Genomic DNA, 20675 nt, shown 5'->3' on the forward strand with positions numbered 1-20675 from the left:
TGCTGGGAAAGCTTGAGGGCAATAGAAGAAAGGGACGACAGAGAATGAGGTGGCTGGATGGAGTCACTGAAGCAGTAGGCATGAGCTTAAATGGACTCCAGAAGATGGTAGAGGACAGGAAGGCCTGGAGGAACGTTGTCCATAGGGTCGCGATGGGTCAGACACGACTTTGCAGCTAACAACAACCAAGCCCCTTTACCCTGTTTGGGGACCAATTTAAGGACTAGGGCTTACCACACTATTGCTACTGCATACTCATTAACATACACCCCCTTTGAAATAAGATTTTTTTTTAAAGAGCTCTGCTTGTACATTTTGCTGACGTCATAAGTTGGGCATAAAATCACTCCGTGGGCCGTAGGATGAGAAAGATTGCTTAACCATCAGATATTGATGCTATTTTGTACGTTGAGTTCACTCCTGCTGCTACTAAATAGCCTCTTGTAACATAGGGCTCCATCGGACAGGATGCAGGTAAATCTGACTTAAGAAACCCTGATGTAGTGGGTTGTGAGAATAACTTTAGGAGACAGGAGGAAGAGCCACAGACTAGACAACACTCTGCTAGGAGAAATCTGATTCCAGAGGAGGGATGGGGTGGGGAAAGTCTCAAAAGGGACCCTCCCTAGTTATAATTTTAGATTTTAGATTTAAAATTTAAAATTTTACATTTTAGAATGTGTTTTATTGTTTAGGGCTACTTGGTTTAATTTATTTTAATTTTTGTATATTATGTGTTGTATATAGTGTTTTAATTGCCCTGTACACTGCCCCAAGTCCTTCGGGAGAGGGGCGGTATATAAATCCAAATAATAATAATAATAATGAAGTTGGAAGGGTCCTTGGAGGTCATCTAGTCCAACCCCCTGCTCAGGCAGGAAACCCTATATCGTTTCAGACAAATATCTCAGGGGCTGCCACAAAGAAGAGGGAGTCAAGCTATTCTCCAAAGTGCCTGAAGGCAGGACAAGAATCAACAGATGGAAACTAACCAAGGAGAGAAGCAGTCTAGAACAGGGCTTTTCAACCAGTGGTACGGGTACCACCTGTGGTACATTGGCACCTGGCAGTTGGTACGCGACCATCCTAGAAAAGTTATAGCAGGAGAGGGGAATGAGCTGAACTGGTGGCAGCACCACACAAGCCTAAGCGAAAGATTGCTGGAGCTAGGCGACTGGTGGTACTCGGAAGTTGCCATATCCTAAAAGTGGTACAATGGGTGAAAAGGTTGAAAAACACTGGTCTAGAACTAAGGAGAAATTTCTTGACAGTGAGAACAATTAACCAGTGGAACAACCTGCCTCCAGAAGCTGTGAATGCTCCAACACTGGAAGTTTTTAACAAGAGACTGAACAGCCATTTGTCCAAAATGGTATAGGGTTCCTGCCTGAGCAGGAGGTTGGACTAGATGATCTCCAAGGTCCCTTCCAACTTATTGTTATTGTTATTATTATATAAAACTTTTATTCATAAACCATGAAACTCAGTCTAGTGAACACTCAAATTGACTGGCACTAATGGTTGACACAGGTTGCTGCCAGCATCCTAGGTATCAACTAGGTATCTCCTTAAAATGTAAGATGTTCCGAGTAGCGCAGTTTTTTGTAGCTTTGCTGCAGTTATTCCAGGAAGCTGCAATTTCTTGATGTATTTTGCAAAGTTTTTGGACATAGTTCCCAGTGCCCCGATGACAATGGGTATCACTGTTACATGTTTCATCCAGAATCACATTTGATGGCTGTTATTGTTGTTATTATATGGCTTTCCAGTTATCTGAAAGTAAAGGCAGTGAAGGGCGAAGTGCTTACAGACTTGCAAGATTTTCTTCAAATCTTATGTGGTGTTGGCATTTATGGTTTTGGTTTCCTGCCTGCACTACCCTGAAGAGTTGAAATCTAGTCACTGTCAATCCATTGATTATAGCAATCAGCCAAAAATGTGAGTGGATTAAATATTAAATATTAGTAGAAAATTGTGCCAGCTGTATTTATTTGGACACAGTGGCATTTATTACAAAGAAATCCTGCGTTCACTGACCATGTTTTACTTTTCTGAGTTAAGGTGTGTTCTCTGCCTTTCCAGGTGAGAACTATAAAACTGAAGGCTACATCGTCACACCTAACACCATGAATCTATTGAAGAAGCATTTAGAGATCACAGGTGGACAGGTGAGTGATAGGCAGACCAAGATCCTCTAAACTGGAGAGACTGATTTCGTGCAGTCACTGACCTGCGTAACTTAAACTCATAGTCTAAAAAGGAAAGGTTAAAAAAGGAGTTAAAAGTTTTAACCGTTGTTAACTCTAAGTGCTAGAAAGTAAAACCATATTAAAATGTCAGTTAAGTAGCTCCATTGCAGATAATGAATTATGTATTAATAAGCTGTATTTAAAGGAAGAGTCCTGGATTTAAGATGAATCCCATTCCCGTGAGATAATTAGACAGGAAAAAACTAAAAGGAATAAATACACTGCACTTCTCAAATTGAGCTTTGGGGAGAAAGTGGGGGGGGGAAACACCTTTCCATTTGTCAGCATGGAGCTTTGATTGATTGTCAGCTTTGGAGGGGAAAATGATTGTGAAACAGTGTTCCTTCAAATATTGTGGCCCAAAATTAATGAAGATTCCATCAACTTAAGTTTGGGATCATGGTTAAGACATCAGGTAGGAAACTGAGTTCTAGTCCCACCTTAGGCAAAAGCCAACTGGGGAAACCTTGGGTCAATCATTCACTCTCAGCCCTAGGAAGAAGGCAAGTGCAAACCACTTCCAAAAAAATCTTGCCAAGAAAACTTTAGGAGTTTATGGAGTGTCCAGGAAGGTGCCAGGAATAATAATAAAAATAACTGGTTAGAAAGGAGTGCACAAAAACCCACGGACACATTTAAAATAAATTGGGAAGAGCTGTAAAGTGTAGTGCCAATAATTTATTAAAGTGGGATTCATGATCACTGAACCCACTAGAACATATGTAAATGATGAATATGTATAGATTTGCACTGCTGATTTTTGTGTTATGCTGTCACCTGTAGAACGAATCAATATAAGTTGCTTGGAACAGTTCAGTTGTACTGTATTATTGGTGATCTTTAGCCTAAAGACATGCTGTAGTTATAAATAAATTTGGCATGGTGAGTAGGCATGGGATCTGTTGAAGAGAATCTTCGTTGACATCTAAATGTGTTTGCCTAGGTCCGTACACGATTCCCTCCTGAACCCAATGGCATTCTGCACATCGGTCATGCCAAAGCTATCAATTTCAATTTTGGCTATGCCAAGGTGAGACACTTGAACCTCATTTCACACTCTGATTTGGTGGTGGGTTTGAATATTATTATTATTATTACTATTATTATTATTACTATTACTATCATCGTTGTTGTTATTGTTGTTATTATTAAAGTTGGAAGGGACCTTGGGGGTCGTCTAGTCCAACCCCCTGCTCAGGCAGGAAACCCTATACCATTTCAGACAAATGGCTGTCCAGTCTCTTCTTAAAAACTTCCAGTGTGGATGTTTTTTGCATGTCCAGCTTCTGTGCTTCAAACCTGTTTTCTTCCTAAAACATAATATTTTATCAAGATATACATCTCAGGTGGCTCTGATCAGTAGTGCTTTATATGTCAGTGCAGGTGATTAATGGATTCTTATGTTAAATGTCCATGGAGCTTCTCAGTCATCCAGGTCATAGTTGTCACAAAGATGGTTTATCAAAAGGCAACTGGACTTTCCTGTTTTTCTTTGAAGACATTTTCACTTCTCATCCTAGAAGCTTCTTCAGCTCACTGGATGGGGGGGAAATAGAAGGATTTAAATTTATATACCACCATTTCTCTATCCAAATTAACTCTGAGCAGCTTCCCAGAGAAGGACCAGGAGTGAGCTTTCAACATAAATAATGTTTGCGGCAGAGCAAGAAAACTTTATACATTGACCAACAGTTATTTACACCCTGACCTCATGTCATCTGGGTGTGTTGGATTACAACTTCCATTATCTCCTAAATAGCCTTGGTGTGCTAATTAACAGCAATAGTGGAGGCAGAGTGATATAATTGTATATCTCATATATACTACATATTTAAGTTTCTGTTCTGAATCATGAGTCAAACAGTTACATGTATAACTGTATTTTGAGCATTTGCCTGAATTTCCAATTTTTTTTTAAACAGAAACACTAGTTGTTTGCAATTTTACTTAAAGAAGGCCTATTAAATTCAACAGGTCCTGCATGCAAGTAGGCAGTGGTGGGATTCAGCCGGTTTGCACCAGTTCAGCAGAACCGATAGCTAATTTTTTGTTGCCCAGGCCCAGAATGGACTTCCGGAAACAGCATCCACAGAGAACCGATTGTTCACATATTAGAATCCCACCACTGTAACTAGGTGTGTACCAGTCTTTGGCCTCCACTATATTACATAGTTGCTAATATCTACTAATCTGAAAGGAGACTAATTAAATCTAAAGATTTCAGATAAATTACATGAAAACAATGGGATGGGTGAAATATAAATGTAATAAATACATAATAAATATAGCTTCACATTTAGAGCTAAGCAAATCTTTAATGCTATCTTGATAAGCTTATAGGAAGCCTGGTCCTTATACATTTCCTTCTTTTTTTGTCTGGGAGAAAAGGTCACCAAGGTTTAATTTAACTTTTTTTCCAGTTCCATCTTGTTACGCACAGTTTAGCAACTTTCGAAAGCAACAAATGATAATGAAAAGTCCTGGATTGTTTTGCTGACGTGTTGAAATCACAAGACTTTCTTTTAATTCACAGTTAATAGTTACACAACCACGATGCAGGAAATGTACAAATTAAGGTTGGATGTTGGGTAATTTCCCCCATTCCCCCAATTGCAAGGGGGTGGGGTGGGGGGAATGGGATGAATTCAACTTTCTTTGGGCTCACAAAAGTTCAGTAAAGCATCTTGGAAGATAGCCTGAAGCAATAGTGGCTGATGGTTTTTCTGGAAGAGTGAACGGATTGTAATTTATGTTTTTGCCTACTTTGACCCCATATTGTATGGTGATTTTATTGTTTGGTGATTTTATCGAAGTATTGTTTTTCTGATGGTGCTCTAATCTTGCTCTCATTTGGGAAGAAAAACAAGTGTTTTGATGAACCAGGGGACTGGTTGACTGTGCTGTTTTAATTCCTACACTCCCCCAACCAGGCAAACGGTGGAATTTGCTTCCTGCGTTACGATGACACAAACCCCGAAAAAGAAGAGGAGAAGTATTTTACAGGCATCCTAGACATAGTGGAGTGGCTAGGTATGGAAACTCAGGGCAAGGGAGATAGAGGTGCTGAGCGGGACGAAAGGCTATATTTGCTGGATGGGCCTAAGGTTTTTTTTTTATTATTACATTTATATCCCGCCCTTCTCCGAAGACTCAGGGCGGCTTACAAGCTTAGCAGTAGCCTTCATTCTATGTATATGCCTGCTTATTAGGGCTTTCACACACACCCCCAAGCGGCATTATTACAAAGTCAGCTTAATGGCCCCCAACAATCTGGGTCCTCATTTTACCTACCTCGGAAGGATGGAAGGCTGAGTCAACCTTGAGCCTGGTGGGATGCGAACCTGCACTAATTGCAGGCAGCTGGTGTTACTTAAGGAGGCATTAGCCCACTGCTCCACCAAGGCTCTTTTAAATGAAATGGCAAGGAAACCTCTTGGCTTTTCCTGAGGCTGAGGAAAGCTGCCATGTTTTACACCAGAGGTGGAGAGCTGTGGCCCTTTTATGACTTGTGGACTTCAGCTCCCAGAATTCCTGAGCCGGCAGAGCCGGCTCAGGAATTCTGGGAGTTGAAGTCCACAAGTATACAAAGGCCATAATTCCCCACCCCTATTTTACACCAGGCCTTCCGGCTTATGTGCAGCAATTGGGTGACTCCTTTTGTGCTGGTGGCCTTTTCATAAAGAGTCCTTTGTGGGCGGGGGGGGGCAATTTCTTGAAAAGCCTTGAATTTGCCTTTTTTCTATGACAATGGGACTGATCAAATACGGCCTTATCACACTTTAGTATTGTTTTCCCTTAGGATACACTCCGTATGCAGTGACACATGCCTCTGACTACTTTGACGAGTTGTATGCCTTGGCAGTGGACCTCATTAAAAGGTGAGGAGGCCCAGGCAGCATCAAAAATGCTGCAAAAGCGTCCATTCAACTTGTTCGTGTACTCCCCCCAAAGTGTCCTTTGTTCTAATCTTCCTTTTTCACAGTGGGGATTAGAAATGTCTGACCGTAGTGCACGGTCATTCCTTCCTGCCCAGATCATACTGCTTCTCTCTGTAGTTGATGTCTTTTTTTTTCCCCTTTCCCAGAGGCCATGCTTATATTTGTCACCAGAAGGGGGAAGAAATCAAAGGACACAATCCACCCCTTTCTCCATGGCGAGACCGGCCAATTGAGGAGTCCCTCCTTCTTTTTGAGGTATGGTGTATGCATCCACTAAGATGGCCTGTCTGTCAAGGAAAAACCATGGGGATGTCCAGGGCTTCTCAGAATGGGTTCTAAGATGGACCAATATTGTTTGCAGGAATTAGGGCTGCGTTATCAACTTCTTTGTTATTCATGTTTCATAACCTCATATTTCTGACCCTCCTGTTTGTTTATTATCCTGCCTTTATTATTTTTTTATAAATAATAACTCAAAGATGGCGAATGTACCTATTACTTCTTCTTCCTATTTTCCCCACCACAACAACTCTGGTTAGGTGAGTTGTGCTGAGAGGGAAGGACTGGCCAAAAATCACTCAGCCGGCTTTCATGCCTAAGGCGGGAGTAAGTCGCCCGGTGATTGGCCCAAAGTCACCCAGTCAACTTTCATGCCTAAAGCAGGATTAGAACTCTTGGCCTCCTGGTTCTAGCCTGGTGCCTCAATCACCAGACCAAACTGACTCTTAGTTGGGGAATCACTCGCAATTTGGAGCTACAGTGTTTGAAGGAACACTGCCTCACAACTATTTTTCACAGCCAGTATGCTGTACTGTCTGATGAAGACTCAGGAAAAATTGAGGCAGTTTTTTTCCCAGAAATCAATAGCACTGTTATGTACGTGTTGTCCTCCACTTTCTGTAGTCATATTCACTGCCCTGCTCTTTTTAGTGTCTGCCTTTTTCATATTTCCTTCTGCCAGGCCTCTTTCCTTGCCCCAAAGTGTCATATTCTCTGACGCAACTCTTTCCAGCACTGCAATCAAACGTATCAACTTGTATTCATTTTGGTTGCATGATACTGATTCCATACACAGAACTGTGGTGTCTATTTTGGAAATAGATTACAGAGATCAGATCAGAGAAATTACAGCCCGTGAGCTGTCTGTAGCATTCAGTTTTTGTGGCCCTCAGAACTTCTCAAGAACATGCCACTGATATTTGGTGACAAATTACTAATTATCTCTCTATCTATCTCTCTGTGTCTATTTTTGCACCCATCCATCTATCCATCTATTTTGTTAGCTGTCCATCTTACCACAGGATAACTCTGGGCGGGGCTATGATTTTACTTTTATTTTTATCCAACATATTTTGCCCAACCTCCCCATATCAGAAAGGGCTGATTTGTGCCAGCTTTTGTGTGACATCACTACAGTGAGGGGGAAAAAATATTTGATTCCCCTGCTGATTTTGTACGTTTACCCACTGACAAAGAAATGATCAGTCTATAATCTTAATGATAAACCGGTCAGTCCTAGAGGAGATCAACCCTGACTGCTCTTAGAAGGCCAGATCCTGAAGCTAAAACTCAAATACTTTGGCCATCTAATGAGAAGGAAGGACTCACTGGAGAAGAGCCTAATGCTGGGAAAGATTGAGGGCAATAGAAGAAGGGGACGACAGAGAATGAGGTGGCTGGATGGAGTCACTGAAGCAGTAGGCGTGAGCTTAAATGGACTCCAGAAGATGGTAGAGGACAGGAAGGCCTGGAGGAACATTGTCCATAGGGTCGCGATGGGTCGGACACGACTTCGCAACTAACAACAACAAATAATCTTAATGATAGGTTTATTTTAACTGTGAAAGACAGAATAATAACACAAAAATCAAGAAAAATGCATTTCAAAAAAATTATAAATTGATTTGCATTTTAATGAGTGAAATAAGTATTTGATCCCCTATCAATCAGCAAGATTTCTGACTCCCAGGTGTCTTTTATACAGGAAATGAGCTGAGATTAGGAGCACTCTTTTAAAGGGAGTGCTCCTAATCTCAGCTTGTTACCTGTATAAAAGACACCTGTCCTCAGAAGCAATCAGTCAGTCAGATTCCAAACTCTCCACCATGGCCAAGACCAGTCCAAGGATGTCAAGGACAGCTTTGTAGACCTACACAAGGCTGGAATGGGCTACAAGACTTTCCCCAAACAGCTTGGTGAGAAGGTGACAACAGTTGGTGTGATTATTTGCAAATGGAAGAAACACAAAATAACTGTCAATCTCTCTCGTTCTGAGGCTCCATGCAGGATCTCACCTTGTGGAGTTTCAATGATCATGAAAATGTTGAGGAATCAGCCCAGAACTACATGGGAGGATCTTGTCAATGATCCCAAGGCAGTTGGGATCATAGTCATCGGAAAACAATTGGTAACACACTACGCTGTGAAGGATTGAAATCCTGCAGCGCCCGCAAAGTCCCCCTGCTCAAGAAAGCACATGTACAGGCCCGTCTGAAATTTGCCAATGAACATCTGAATGATTCAGAGGAGAACTGGGTGAAAGTGTTGTGGTCAAACACATGGCCAAGGCAACAAAGGAGTGGCTCAAGAAGAAGCACATTAAGGTCCTGGAGTGTCTTAGCCTAGCCCTAGCCAGTCTCCAGACCTTATCCCAGAGAAAATCTGTGGAGGGAGCTGAAGGTTTGAGCTGCCAAACGTCAGCCTCAAAACCTTAATGACTTGGAGAGGATCTGCAAAGAGGAGTGGGACAAAATCCCTCCTGAGATGTGTGCAAACCTGATGGCCAACTACAAGAAACGTCTGACCTCTGTGATTGCCAACGGGGGTTTTGCCACCAAGTACTAAGTCATGTTTTGCAAAGGGGTCAAATACTTCACTCATTCAAATGCAAATCAATTTATAACTTTTTTTGAAATGCGTTTTTTCTGGAATTTTTGTTGTTGTTGTTCTGTCTCTCACTGTTAAAATAAACCTATCATTAAAATTATAGACTGGTCATTTCTTTGTTAGTGGGCAAACATACAAAATCAGCAGGGAATCAAATATTTTTTCCCTCACTGTACATCACCTTCATTAGACATCTGCCTAATGTGCGTCTTCTAGGGAAGAAGGAATGGCTTTAGTAAAAACCCGTTTTCCTATCTGAGTGATTTGAAACTCTGGTCTGTGTTACATTTCTTCAGGACATGCGCAAAGGAAAGTTTGGAGAGGGAGAGGCCACGTTGCGCATGAAGATGACGATGGAGGATGGAAAAATGGATCCTGTTGCTTATCGCATTAAATATACGCCACACCACCGCAGTGGTGACAAATGGTATGTGGGGTTAGATGTCTAGTGTGATCATTGTTGGGTCTGGGATTGGGTAGTGTGGAAGTTTTCTTTCTGACTAGTGAAGTAAGGCAGTTGTCCTTGTTGTCATTGGGTTGGACGTGCTCCAGTGCTTAATCCTGGGCTGTGGCTTCAGAGGTATTAAGCCTTGGTTGTTATTGCTGGAGTCTGGAATTGGTGGAACAAGTTGCCCTCTCCCCTCCCCCCCACCCCCAATGTCTTTGGGACTTCTCGGATAGGAGCATAGCCTCCCACCACCATCTTCAGGATAAGTGCAATTTTTGCACCTAAACAATTAAAATTGCAGGAAGAAAATTATATGAAAGCATGTTAAGGGACAATACAGGAAGTCCTCAACCTATGATCACAATTGAGCTAAAAATTTCTTTTGCTAAGTGAGACGGTTGTTAAGTGGGTTTTGCCCCATTTTACAACCTTTCTTGCCACAATGAAGTGGCAAGTCAAGTGAATCGCTGCAGTTGTTAAATTAGTAACGTGGTGGTTAAGTGAATCTGGCTTCCCCAACGACTTTGCTTGTCAGAAAGGTTGATGACATGACCCTGGAACACCGCAACTGTCATAAATACGAACCAGTTGCCAAGCATCCGAATTTTGATCAGGTGATTGTGGGGACGCTGCAAAGGTTGCAAGTGTCAAAAATGGTCGTAAATCACTTTTTTTTGTTGTAACTTCGAACGGTGACTGCAAGAATTGTTGTAAGTCAGTGACCAACAATGCTAAAAAAAAAAGTATTCCTAGGAGGATATGATGACTGCGGAAGCCACTGAAAGTTTTGGAAGTGAGCTTTTGGTTTTCTCTGGCATCACAGGTGCATTTATCCCACCTATGACTATACACACTGCCTCTGTGATTCACTGGAGAACATTACTCACTCCCTCTGCACCAAAGAATTTCAGGCCAGGTAAGACTGTGTTTTGGGGAAGGATCCCTTATCTCAAGGGTTAGGGAATCTAATTCCCTTCAAATATTGTTCATCTTCTATCAGATAGCAGCAGGGCCCATGCTGAAGGACGAAGAGAGTTGTGCTCCACCCGTCACTTCTCTTCTTTCCTGCCTTTTCCTATAGACACAAGTACTGCCAAAGGTTTAGAAGGTTTCCATCTTACGCATGTAGTTTCTTTCAGTTCCCTGAACATAAGCAGAATTTGCCATTTTAATGTCCCTTATCTGGAGAATTCTATTTCTCAGCTTTAATGAGCCTTAAACAATTGTCTAGGTCTCATCTTCCCTCGTTTTGAGTTTTGGCTCCTGGGCCCTTCACAAGAAAGTGCTCTTGTTTGAAAACATATACTGCTAAGCTTGTAAGCCGCCCTGATTCTTCGGAGAAGGGCGGGATATAAATGGAATTAAAATAAAATAAATAAAAAATAAATATACAGACAGCTCCCAGGTTAAGAGTGAGTTCCAGTCCTAACTCTCTTTAACTCAGATTTGTATGTAAGTTGGAACTTGTACATTCCATTGCAGTGCCAATTACTAACAATGGTGGACAATGTTCTCCTTCCTTGAGCCAACGAATTACTCGATGTTTCCGTGAACCACTGAAAACAGGCTGCATATTAAATATGCATGGCTTCAGCGGTTCATGAAAACATTGTGTAGCTTCAGCAGTTCATTGGCTCAAGGAAGGACAAAGCCATCCATCATTTTGAATGACAGGCAGCTTGTTTGTAAGTAGGGATTGTCTGTGAGTTGATGTTCTTAACCTGAGAAGTGCCTGTACCATAGAACAGGGATCCTCAAACCTTGGCAACTTTAAGACTTGTGGACTTCAACTCTTAGAATTCCTTTGCTGGTCACGGCTCCTATATGATCTTCAAAATTGAGTCGGATGACATGAAGTAAAATGATGGGGGCTGACCAAATGGGGTTGAGGGAAGCAGGGTTGAACCGGGAACCCTTTATAAAGTTTCAATTTGTAAAACAATACTAAGTCTTGTCTTGTATTTCCACAACCAAGTGTGTCCTAGTAAAAATTCCTTTTGGACTAGAACTGACTCCAAGAGTTTTTGTTTTCCTAAGACGTGGATTGGGGTGGGTCCTGACACAATCCTACTTCTTGAATGTGACCTCATAAAACATCATTTTCCTCTTTCCTGACAGACGTTCTTCCTATTTCTGGCTCTGCAACGCCTTGGATGTCTACTGCCCAGTGCAGTGGGAATATGGACGTCTCAATCTCGTTTACACGGTGGTCTCGAAGCGTAAAATCATCCGCCTGGTTGAGGCAGGGGCTGTCAGGTAAGGAGGCAGGTTTGATCCTGGGGGTGTGGTGGAGTGGGCAGAATTCAGCAGAATTAAGGTTCAGTCGTTATATTCATTGTTGATGTTGGCATTCCAGGGACTGGGATGACCCAAGACTTTTTACTTTGACTGCTCTTCGGCGCCGAGGTTTTCCAGCAGAGGCTATCAACAACTTCTGTGCAAAGGTAAAGATTCCATGTTCAGCCAGTAGTCTGCCAGATGTCTGTCTGTGGGCTAGGATATTAATACAGAGAGAGAACCTGATCTCTGCCCTTATACTTCAATTGCACATTTGCTTCATGAACTTCATTCATTTGCCTCATGATTTAATGGACATCATTTCAACCTGGATTGTCTATCGCTTGATAAGCCCACAACTATGTCATCAGTGATGGTATTTAGCATAATTGTCTTCTGTAGGTCCCTTCGTTAATTGCCTTCTAGGGACCCAGTTATAGTGGGATACAGTGTGAACAGCCAAGAGGCATTGAAAATATTCCTACTTTTAGATGTCATAAAAGTGGATAGGATTGAAACAGGGAGAGCAGTCTGTAGTCTGATTTCTAGATTCCTCTGCAAGTCTCTGGTCTGAATTGAAGAGAAAAGTCTCCTGACGATAGAACTGTATGCCTTTTCTGGTTGTCCTACTTGGAGAAGAAAAGAAGGAAGTGATGTCCATGTAAACTATGACCACATCCCCACCTTATGACCTTCAACAAATTCATTCTACTGGTATAGACAGCCTTTTCTAACTAGTGCCTACCAGATCTTCTAGATTACAGATCCTTCTACTATGCCCAGCATGGTCAATGATATTAGGTTAGGGACAATTGCCCAAGGCAGTGCGATCCAAGAAAGAGTGGGGGAGAGAGGGAGAGAGAACCTGTTTTAGAATTTGGAACTGATTGATACCATTGAAAGTTACTAAGCAACCACAAGGGCCTTCCTTCCTTCCTTCCTTCCTTCCTTCCTTCCTTCCTTCCTTCCTTCCTTCCTTCCTTCCTTCCTTCCTTCCTTCCTCCCTCCCTCCCTCCCTCCCTCCCTCCCTCCCTCCCTCCCTCCCACTTCAGTCAGCCTCATAGATTTTGTCTCCCCAGACACTAAATCACATACTCGGGAATTTCCAGCAGACAGATATGATACAGATTAGTTGCTTGATTGCAGAGAAGATAAAAGCCATGGCAAGAACGTGTTGCAAATATAGCCCCTAGACAACCTCCTCCGAGCTGCTTGTTGGTACATTTCCTGATGCTTTCTTTGGCTGACTCTGCATCCCCAACAGGTGGGTGTAACGGTTGCCCAGTGCACCACGGAGCCCCATATGCTGGAAGCGTGTGTACGGGAAGTGCTGAATGAACAGGCGCCCCGTGCCATGGCCGTCCTGGAACCACTACGGGTGACCATCACTAATTTCCCAGCACCACACAAAGTAAGCCAGTGATCTTTTGGGGTGGGATGGGATGGAGAAAGAAAAGATGAGCTATCTATCCTGGAACCTACCCCAGTGCTTCTGTCTTCCTTCTAGACCTTAAGCATCCTTGCGCCCAATTTCCCTGCTGATGAGACCAAAGGCTTCCATGAAGTCCCATTCCAGCCAACCCTCTATATTGAGCAAAGTGACTTCCGAGAGGTGAGCCCAATAGAAAGACTGCGGAAGCCACTGAAAGTTTTGGAAGTGAGCTTTTGGTTTTCTCTGGCATCACAGGTGCATTTATCCCACCTATGACTATACACACTGCCTCTGTGATTCACTGGAGAACATTACTCACTCCCTCTGCACCAAAGAATTTCAGGCCAGGTAAGACTGTGTTTTGGGGAAGGATCCCTTATCTCAAGGGTTAGGGAATCTAATTCCCTTCAAATATTGTTCATCTTCTATCAGATAGCAGCAGGGCCCATGCTGAAGGACGAAGAGAGTTGTGCTCCACCCGTCACTTCTCTTCTTTCCTGCCTTTTCCTATAGACACAAGAGTTATGGAAGAGGAGGATGCTTGTGTTTAACGTAGAACTGGGAATGGGGAGCTACTGCAAAATTGAAGGCATCTTCACCAGCTTACAACCTATTGGCTAGAAGTTGGATCGGATCAATGGCTTAGTTTGGTCCTGCCCACTTCCGTATCTTACACACTCCTCCTTTAGGAATGGCTCTTGACATGCCACCTGAAAGTTAAAAAATAAATAAAAGCAATGTGCTAGTATTTTAAGTAATCGTCATTCACAGCTTATCCAAAGCCTCTGAAGCCCTCTTCATGCAGGCATTGTTTGGAGCTCCTAAGGACGCAAAGGAGAGTGGACTCCACTTAAATGCCTCAACGGGGTGCTCTCAGTTTACAAACTTTGCTCTGTTTAAGCAGCAAAGTCTCAGAAGAATTTCAACTGGTATTTGGCTGAATAAAAGTACTGCTTCCCACGTAACCGCAGGCACAACTTTTTATAAGAGGAACACGAGTGGAATTTCATTCTTATCTCAAAGTCTGAAATGGGGCGTCAAGAGGGGGATGCCTGGAGAGTGTCAGGGACAATGGCAGCATGCATAGTCCCCCCCTGCATTCTGAAGAACGTCTAAAAAGCCATTTATATGCTGTGTGCAGCCCCTTTTTGCTATTTTTTGCTTGATATTTATTGTATGTAGTTTGCGCAGTATCTGGCTGAGAGCCATGCCTGCATTGCAGATTAATTTATTTCTCCTTGATGAAATATTGGCTCTTATGATTTGCAGTGTACTTTGTTCTGGCTCTGGCAGTTTCTGCCTTCAGATATTTGAAAGAAAGATTGTATTTATGGTGCCAGAACAGCCAGATTCGTAGAGTTGGAAGAGGCCTTGTTGGGTTGCTTCTTCACGCAAGAATTTCAGACCTAGAGCATCTTCAACAGAGGGTTCTCGTGCCTAATTTAAGCCTCCTAGGAAATCAGCTCTATTGTCTAATAATTCCTCTGACTCAACTTATTCTCACATTTATTTATTTGTTTATTTGCCTTTTAGTGAAAGTATGCCTATAACCACAACAAAAAAGCCTGCTGAATGTGACCCAAATATAGCTCCTTTGGACTTTCTACTCTCAGAGTCATGCTGGATTGTTAATGAGCTGAAGGATAGATTGAGGTCCTGCAGCCTCTTATTTTAAAAGGCTTGGGATTCCACTGACCATTTCATGGATGTGACTTTATTATAAGAACGTATTTAAAAAGGGATATCTCCCATTTCTCGCTTACTTCCCTTCTAGGTTTCTTTCTCTGGAAATTTTCCCCCAATCTTTCTAACTTCCACTTGAAAAGAAAAATCATGATATAAATTTGGCTGTCTCCCTTTGAAACTGAAGGCAACTGCATGCTGTATTAGTTGGAATACAGACTTGTATAAGTTCTTGATCACTGCCAAGGGAATAGCCAGCTATTCTGCTATCATATTAGTCATATTCACTTCCGTCAGATGCTATCAGAAATCATAACTTTTCTGGATTTCCAGGATGGGGCAAATCCTCAGCTGAGACAAAATTTGCCTTTTCAAAGCATTGGAAGTGCTGGGGGTTAAAGAGTTAAGCCATCCGCTGTCCTCTGGGTAACTGAAGTGAACTGGGAGGCTTTCTTCTGGCCCAGGCATCCTCACTGGAAGTTTTTAAGAAGACACTGGACAGCCATTTGTCTGAAATGGTATAGGGTTTCCTGCCTGAGCAGGGGGTTGGACTAGATGACCTCCAAGGTCCCTTCAACTAGTTCTTATTATTATTATTATTGTTGTTGTTGTTATCATTTGTTCCCTGCTGATGTTAATATTTCTTCTCTGACAGGTTCCAGATAAAGGCTACAAGCGCTTAGCACTGGGTCAGCCAGTAGGTTTGAGGCACTCTGGCTATGTCATTGCTGTTCAGAATATCATTAAGGTGAGTAGAGCTCACAGCATCTTCTAAGAGACCACCAGTTTCATTTCTATAGACTAGGACAGAGTGGTCAAATCTTTTCTGGCCTGAAGGCCATTAATGGATCAGAGGGCGCATATCCATGTGAATTTCATAAACCAACCCTCTCAAATGTGTGGTTTGTCTGGATGCTTAGATGCTTTTTACAGGTAGTTCTTGACTGATAACTGGTCATTTACTGACTGTTCAAAGTTATGAAGGACCCCTCCCCTAAAGGTACTTACGACCTTATTCCTGTCTCCACCCTCATGGTCACATGACTACGTTTCAGCTGCTGAATAACCAGCCTGCATTTACGGCCATTTGCAGTATCACATGATCACAGTTTACAATGTTTTTGCTGAAAACCAGATTTACTTCCAGTTTTTGGCAAAAACACCTCATAATGAATTCGCTTAATGGCTGTGGTGTTTGCCTAATGACCACAGGTTAACTTAACAACCAGGGGGGTTTGCTTAACGACTGCCACAAAAAAGGTTATCAAATTGGGTCGGTCACATTATGATCTACTTTATGACTGTCACAAGTTATGACCATCATGGCCAGACTTCATTATGGTCGTAAATCCAGGATTATCTCTATTATTTGTCTAATCTAAATGCAAATTACTTGGAATAATTTTAGAATTGGGCAGCTTAAATCTGCGAAATGTATAAATTTGTGCGTACACTATTAATGCTCAATAATATTAATAATAGAATCAGTGACAATTCCCACTGTTGTACTAAAAGAATATTCATTTCCAGTGTTTGAGGGGCTATTTAATAATGACAGCTCTAGATGTTTACAGTTTTGGATAGCTACCCCCACTTGTGTTCCGTTTTCCTTCCTTACACTGAATATTTTAGCCCTGAGTTTAAGATGGAAAAAAGAAAATGGATGTTGTCACTGCTTTCTCAAATACATAAAAAAAATCTTACATAATACATTATTTCTCAGAAAACAGTAGGGCTTTCTTGGTGGTAACTGCAATCTGATAAATGATAGTTCTTTTTCTCCAGTTTTAAAGATAAGCCAAAATGTTGGGGAGAAATGAGAATGAGGGGAAAAATACAGATAGTCCTCAACGTACGACCACAACTGGGACCAGAATTTGTACTTGATTTTATGATGATTTTTATGGTAGTCCTGAGGTAAATCACCACAGCATTTTCTGAATTGTGCAGTTGTTAAGCAAATCCAGTTCCCCAATAGGCGATTTTTACCGGAAATTGGCAAAAAAGATTGTAAATGGTGATCATGTGATGTCAGGACCCTGCAACTAATTGTAAATGTGATGTGGTTGTCAAGTGATCCTATTACAGTCATGTGATTACAGGGGTGGTATCACAGTTGTAAATGTGAGTTCAGACCTTAAGTCACTTTTTCCCAGCTGTAGTAACTTTGTACCTTTGTTAAAATGAATGGTTATAAGTTGAGGACTACTATTTTGCCAAATAGTAAATTAAAGAGGATAGCAAGGGGGATGCCAAACGATAGAAGTATGACTATTTAAAGTCAAGAAATGTAACTTCTGAATCAGAGGCAGAGCAGAGTGTAGGTAGCAAAGGCATCCAGGAAGAAGAGAGATTGTGAAGCCTGAGATGGAAACAAGAATATCACAACTTCCATGTTTATGCCCAGGACACCAATGGACATGTAAAAGAGCTAGAAGTGACTTGCACGAAGTCAGAGGCAGCAGAGAAGCCCAAGGCCTTTATCCACTGGGTATCAGATCCTCTTGTGTGTGAAGTCCGCCAGTATGAGCAGCTGTGAGTATTATTAAACTGTTCTCATTTGTGAGGGTGATGTAATATTAAACTCAGCCTCTTCCTTATGGTGTGGAAATTCTGTCTGAATTTTGCCCTTGAAGATGGGAGTTAACTTTTCTTTGTCTCAATTCAGCTCTTTCTCTTTCCCAAATTAACTACACATATTCCTGATTGTTCCCCAGAAGCTTAGGATAGTCACATGCAAGTCACTTAGAAGTCTCTTCTTTTACTTAAAAAAATATTTTATTTTTATTTATTTACATATTGCCCTTATTATTTTCACAAATAAGGTGGCGAAAATATCCAACACATTTTCCTTCTCCTATTTTTCCCACAACAACAACAACAATCCTGTGAGGTGGGTTGGGCTGAGAAAGAGTGACTGGCTCAAAGTCACCCAGCTGGCTTTCATGGCTAAGGCAGAACTTGAACTCACAGTGTCCTACTTTCTAGCCTGGTGCCTTTACCACTAAACCAAACTGGCTCTCATCCTAATAGCGATCTTAACTCTTTGATTTGCAGGTTCCTTCATAAGAATCCTGAAGACTCCACAGAAGTGCCAGGAGGGTTCCTGAGTGATATCAATCCTGTGAGTTCTGGGCCAAGAAGAATTGTTAACACGTAGGATTTGGGTGGGCAGACTTAAGATAAAGCCCGACTGCTGTTCCTCAGTGTGAGGAAGAGAGTAAACTGCAATTAAGAAAGTGTGGTTTTTGTCATTCAAAAAGTAGAACATTGCAACAATTAAAAAAAGGGACTCTGTGTTTGTAATAAAACAAGATTCAGGTATAAAAGCAGAGAGAAAAAGAATTGATTAAAAAAAATAATGCTCAAAAAATTTGCATGCTCAATCAGAAGAGAAAAAAAATTCAATTTGAATCTTACTAGGTGCCAGCAACCATTCTAGGAATATACAGGAGAGTTTGGAAATATTTATGAATTGGAGCGTGCTGATCAAAATGAGTCTGCTTGCTCCGACACCCATCCTAATTTAAAGTGAATTTCTTGAGAAGTCAGACATAACCAGTACTAGTGAAGACATACCAGAGTATCGATACAAAGAATATGGATATAAGGAGTTAAGACTTTAGAGAAGTGGCAGATTTTAACGTGTTGGGATGAAGAGCTTTAAGTAAATCTGCCGGCGAAGAAAAAGAAATTCTTGTAACTTCAGCTTTGTCTTCCTTTTTTTTTCTTCCCCTCCAGGATTCCCTTCATGTGATTGAGGAGGCTCTGGTGGATCGATCTGTCTACGGAGCCAAGCCATTCGCCAAATTTCAATTTGAGCGGCTGGGGTACTTTTCAGTAGATCCTGACAGCACAAATGCAAAGGTGGGTTCCACAAAGTTGCAAGAACTGGAGGGAGACTTTCTCATAAAGCAGAGGTTGGTAACTCTCCTCTGGGTAGAAACCAGAAGCCATGCTGCCACTGCCATTTGGCCTGGGCCTAACGGTTCGCTCCCACCAGCACCAGGCAGGGGACTTGTTCCACCCACACTGAAGGAGCCAATGAAGCTATCTCTTCCCTCATTCTTGTGGGCCAGTTGATTGCAGTATGTTTCTTTTGGGGACCATGGTCCAGATTGTTATGGGTTATAGGCCACTTCTGGCCCATGGGCTGTAGGTTGCTGACACCCCCGCCCCCATTACAAAGTTTTAGGAGCAGGAAGGAAGGGTCATTCTCTAAAATGGACATGAAGATGGAGGAGAGGATACTAATGTCCTTTGTTTCTTCTACAGCTGGTGTTCAATCGGACAGTGACCCTAAAGGAGGATCCAGGAAAAGCATGATGATGTTTCCCTAATAATTTCTCAACATAGACAAAATTGCTCGGAGGTTATTTCTTCCTCTTTCTCTGGAGGGGGAGGAGGGCATGCAGCCCAAGCACAGTTTTCTACTGTAATGCTACTGTTGCCTTAGTACACATCCTGAGTACACAATTGAGCGCATCAATAATCATCATAATAAAAAAACGAGCTTGGAGAAATTCTGTGTTTATGATGGTGGAATGGGAGATTGTGGAGGGAAAAAGAAGGACAATGGGATAGCAGTCAAGGTTGTTCAGCCATCCTTTGATGTTCCCCTTTGCATGGTCAACTTTTGCATGGCAAAAATCAAGAGCATTTATGCTACATGTGTGGCAAAAAAGGAGCTTGTTCTTATCTTCAGGTAAGAAGGAAACACCTGCCTCTTCTTCCAAAGCCACCAGCCAGATTTAACACTGAGCTTGATTAAGCCCATTCTCACATTTTCTATAATACATTTACATGTTTTTTTAAATATATTTTATTGATTTTTTGCGATAATCTTTAGTGCTTAGTAAACAGCATGTTGTCTGGGTTCATATATTTGAAAAAAACATTAATTGCTATAATCCCATGATCAATATATTAATTAATAGTATGTTTCCTTGATCTTCCGTTCTTCCAGTGTTATTCTCCTTTGTCAAGAATAGATAAATATAATATTTTCAGTACATACAAGGTTGAATATAAACATTTTTTGTGTTTGTACAGATAACAATAACATCCATATTTAGCATTTTATGTTTCAATTGTATTTGTAAAAGTCATCTTGTTAGGTCACTATGTGTTCTATTTTCAAAGTTCTTATTTAAACTTAATTTCCCCTATCGAATGGGGCAAAACTCACTTAACAAATGTCTCACTTAACGACAGAAATTTTGGGCTTAGCTGTGATTGTAAGTCAAGGACTATCTGCATCTGTTCTAATTCAGCTGACCGGCTCTTGGGCAACCACAAGGTTATGCCAAAACCTGGGGGGAAAGGATCACTTAATACAGTGAAAGGGTTCTAATAGGTCAGAATGCCTGTAGTTCACGTTATGATTGTTGCAGCATCCCCACAGTCACATGATCAAACTTTGGTTGTTTGGCAACCGACATGTATTTAGGATGGTTGCAGGGTCCCCTGCTCCCGGGTTGTCATTTGGAACCTTCCTACGGATTTCCGACCGTCAGAGTCAATGGGGGAAGTCAGTTTTGCTTAACAACCACATGTTTCAGTTAACTAGTGATTTGCTTAACAACAGTGGGAAAAGGTCATAAAATGGGGCACAACTCATGTAGCAACTGTCTTGCTTAGCAAAGAAAATTATGGGCTCAATTGTGGTCATGATTCTACCTGTATTACCAGCTTACTGATAATGCCTAGCTCCGAACTAATGGATAACCTTCCCAATAGCCTCATAGTCTCAAATAGATGTT

General features: G+C 41.7%; 1 protein-coding gene across 1 annotated transcript in view; it reads left to right on the forward strand.

Moving 5' to 3' along the window:
- Positions 1 to 19972, forward strand: part of QARS1 (glutaminyl-tRNA synthetase 1) — a 32684-nt gene extending 12712 nt beyond the window's left edge. Inside the window, exons 9-24 of the mRNA XM_083351281.1 lie at positions 2083 to 2168; positions 3193 to 3279; positions 5180 to 5279; positions 6049 to 6127; positions 6334 to 6442; positions 9370 to 9500; positions 10345 to 10437; positions 11640 to 11777; positions 11878 to 11965; positions 13063 to 13209; positions 13306 to 13410; positions 15569 to 15661; positions 17321 to 17448; positions 17971 to 18037; positions 18655 to 18780; positions 19189 to 19972. Coding sequence (XP_083207407.1) covers positions 2083 to 2168; positions 3193 to 3279; positions 5180 to 5279; positions 6049 to 6127; positions 6334 to 6442; positions 9370 to 9500; positions 10345 to 10437; positions 11640 to 11777; positions 11878 to 11965; positions 13063 to 13209; positions 13306 to 13410; positions 15569 to 15661; positions 17321 to 17448; positions 17971 to 18037; positions 18655 to 18780; positions 19189 to 19239 — 1628 coding nt within the window. The 3' untranslated portion in view covers positions 19240 to 19972. The remainder of the gene's footprint in view (positions 1 to 2082; positions 2169 to 3192; positions 3280 to 5179; positions 5280 to 6048; positions 6128 to 6333; positions 6443 to 9369; positions 9501 to 10344; positions 10438 to 11639; positions 11778 to 11877; positions 11966 to 13062; positions 13210 to 13305; positions 13411 to 15568; positions 15662 to 17320; positions 17449 to 17970; positions 18038 to 18654; positions 18781 to 19188) is intronic.
- The last annotated feature ends 703 nt before the right edge of the window (positions 19973 to 20675 follow it).

The sequence above is a fragment of the Vipera ursinii genome (genome assembly GCF_947247035.1).
Source record: "Vipera ursinii genome assembly, chromosome: 2".
In the NCBI taxonomy this organism is placed as follows: domain Eukaryota; kingdom Metazoa; phylum Chordata; class Lepidosauria; order Squamata; family Viperidae; genus Vipera; species Vipera ursinii.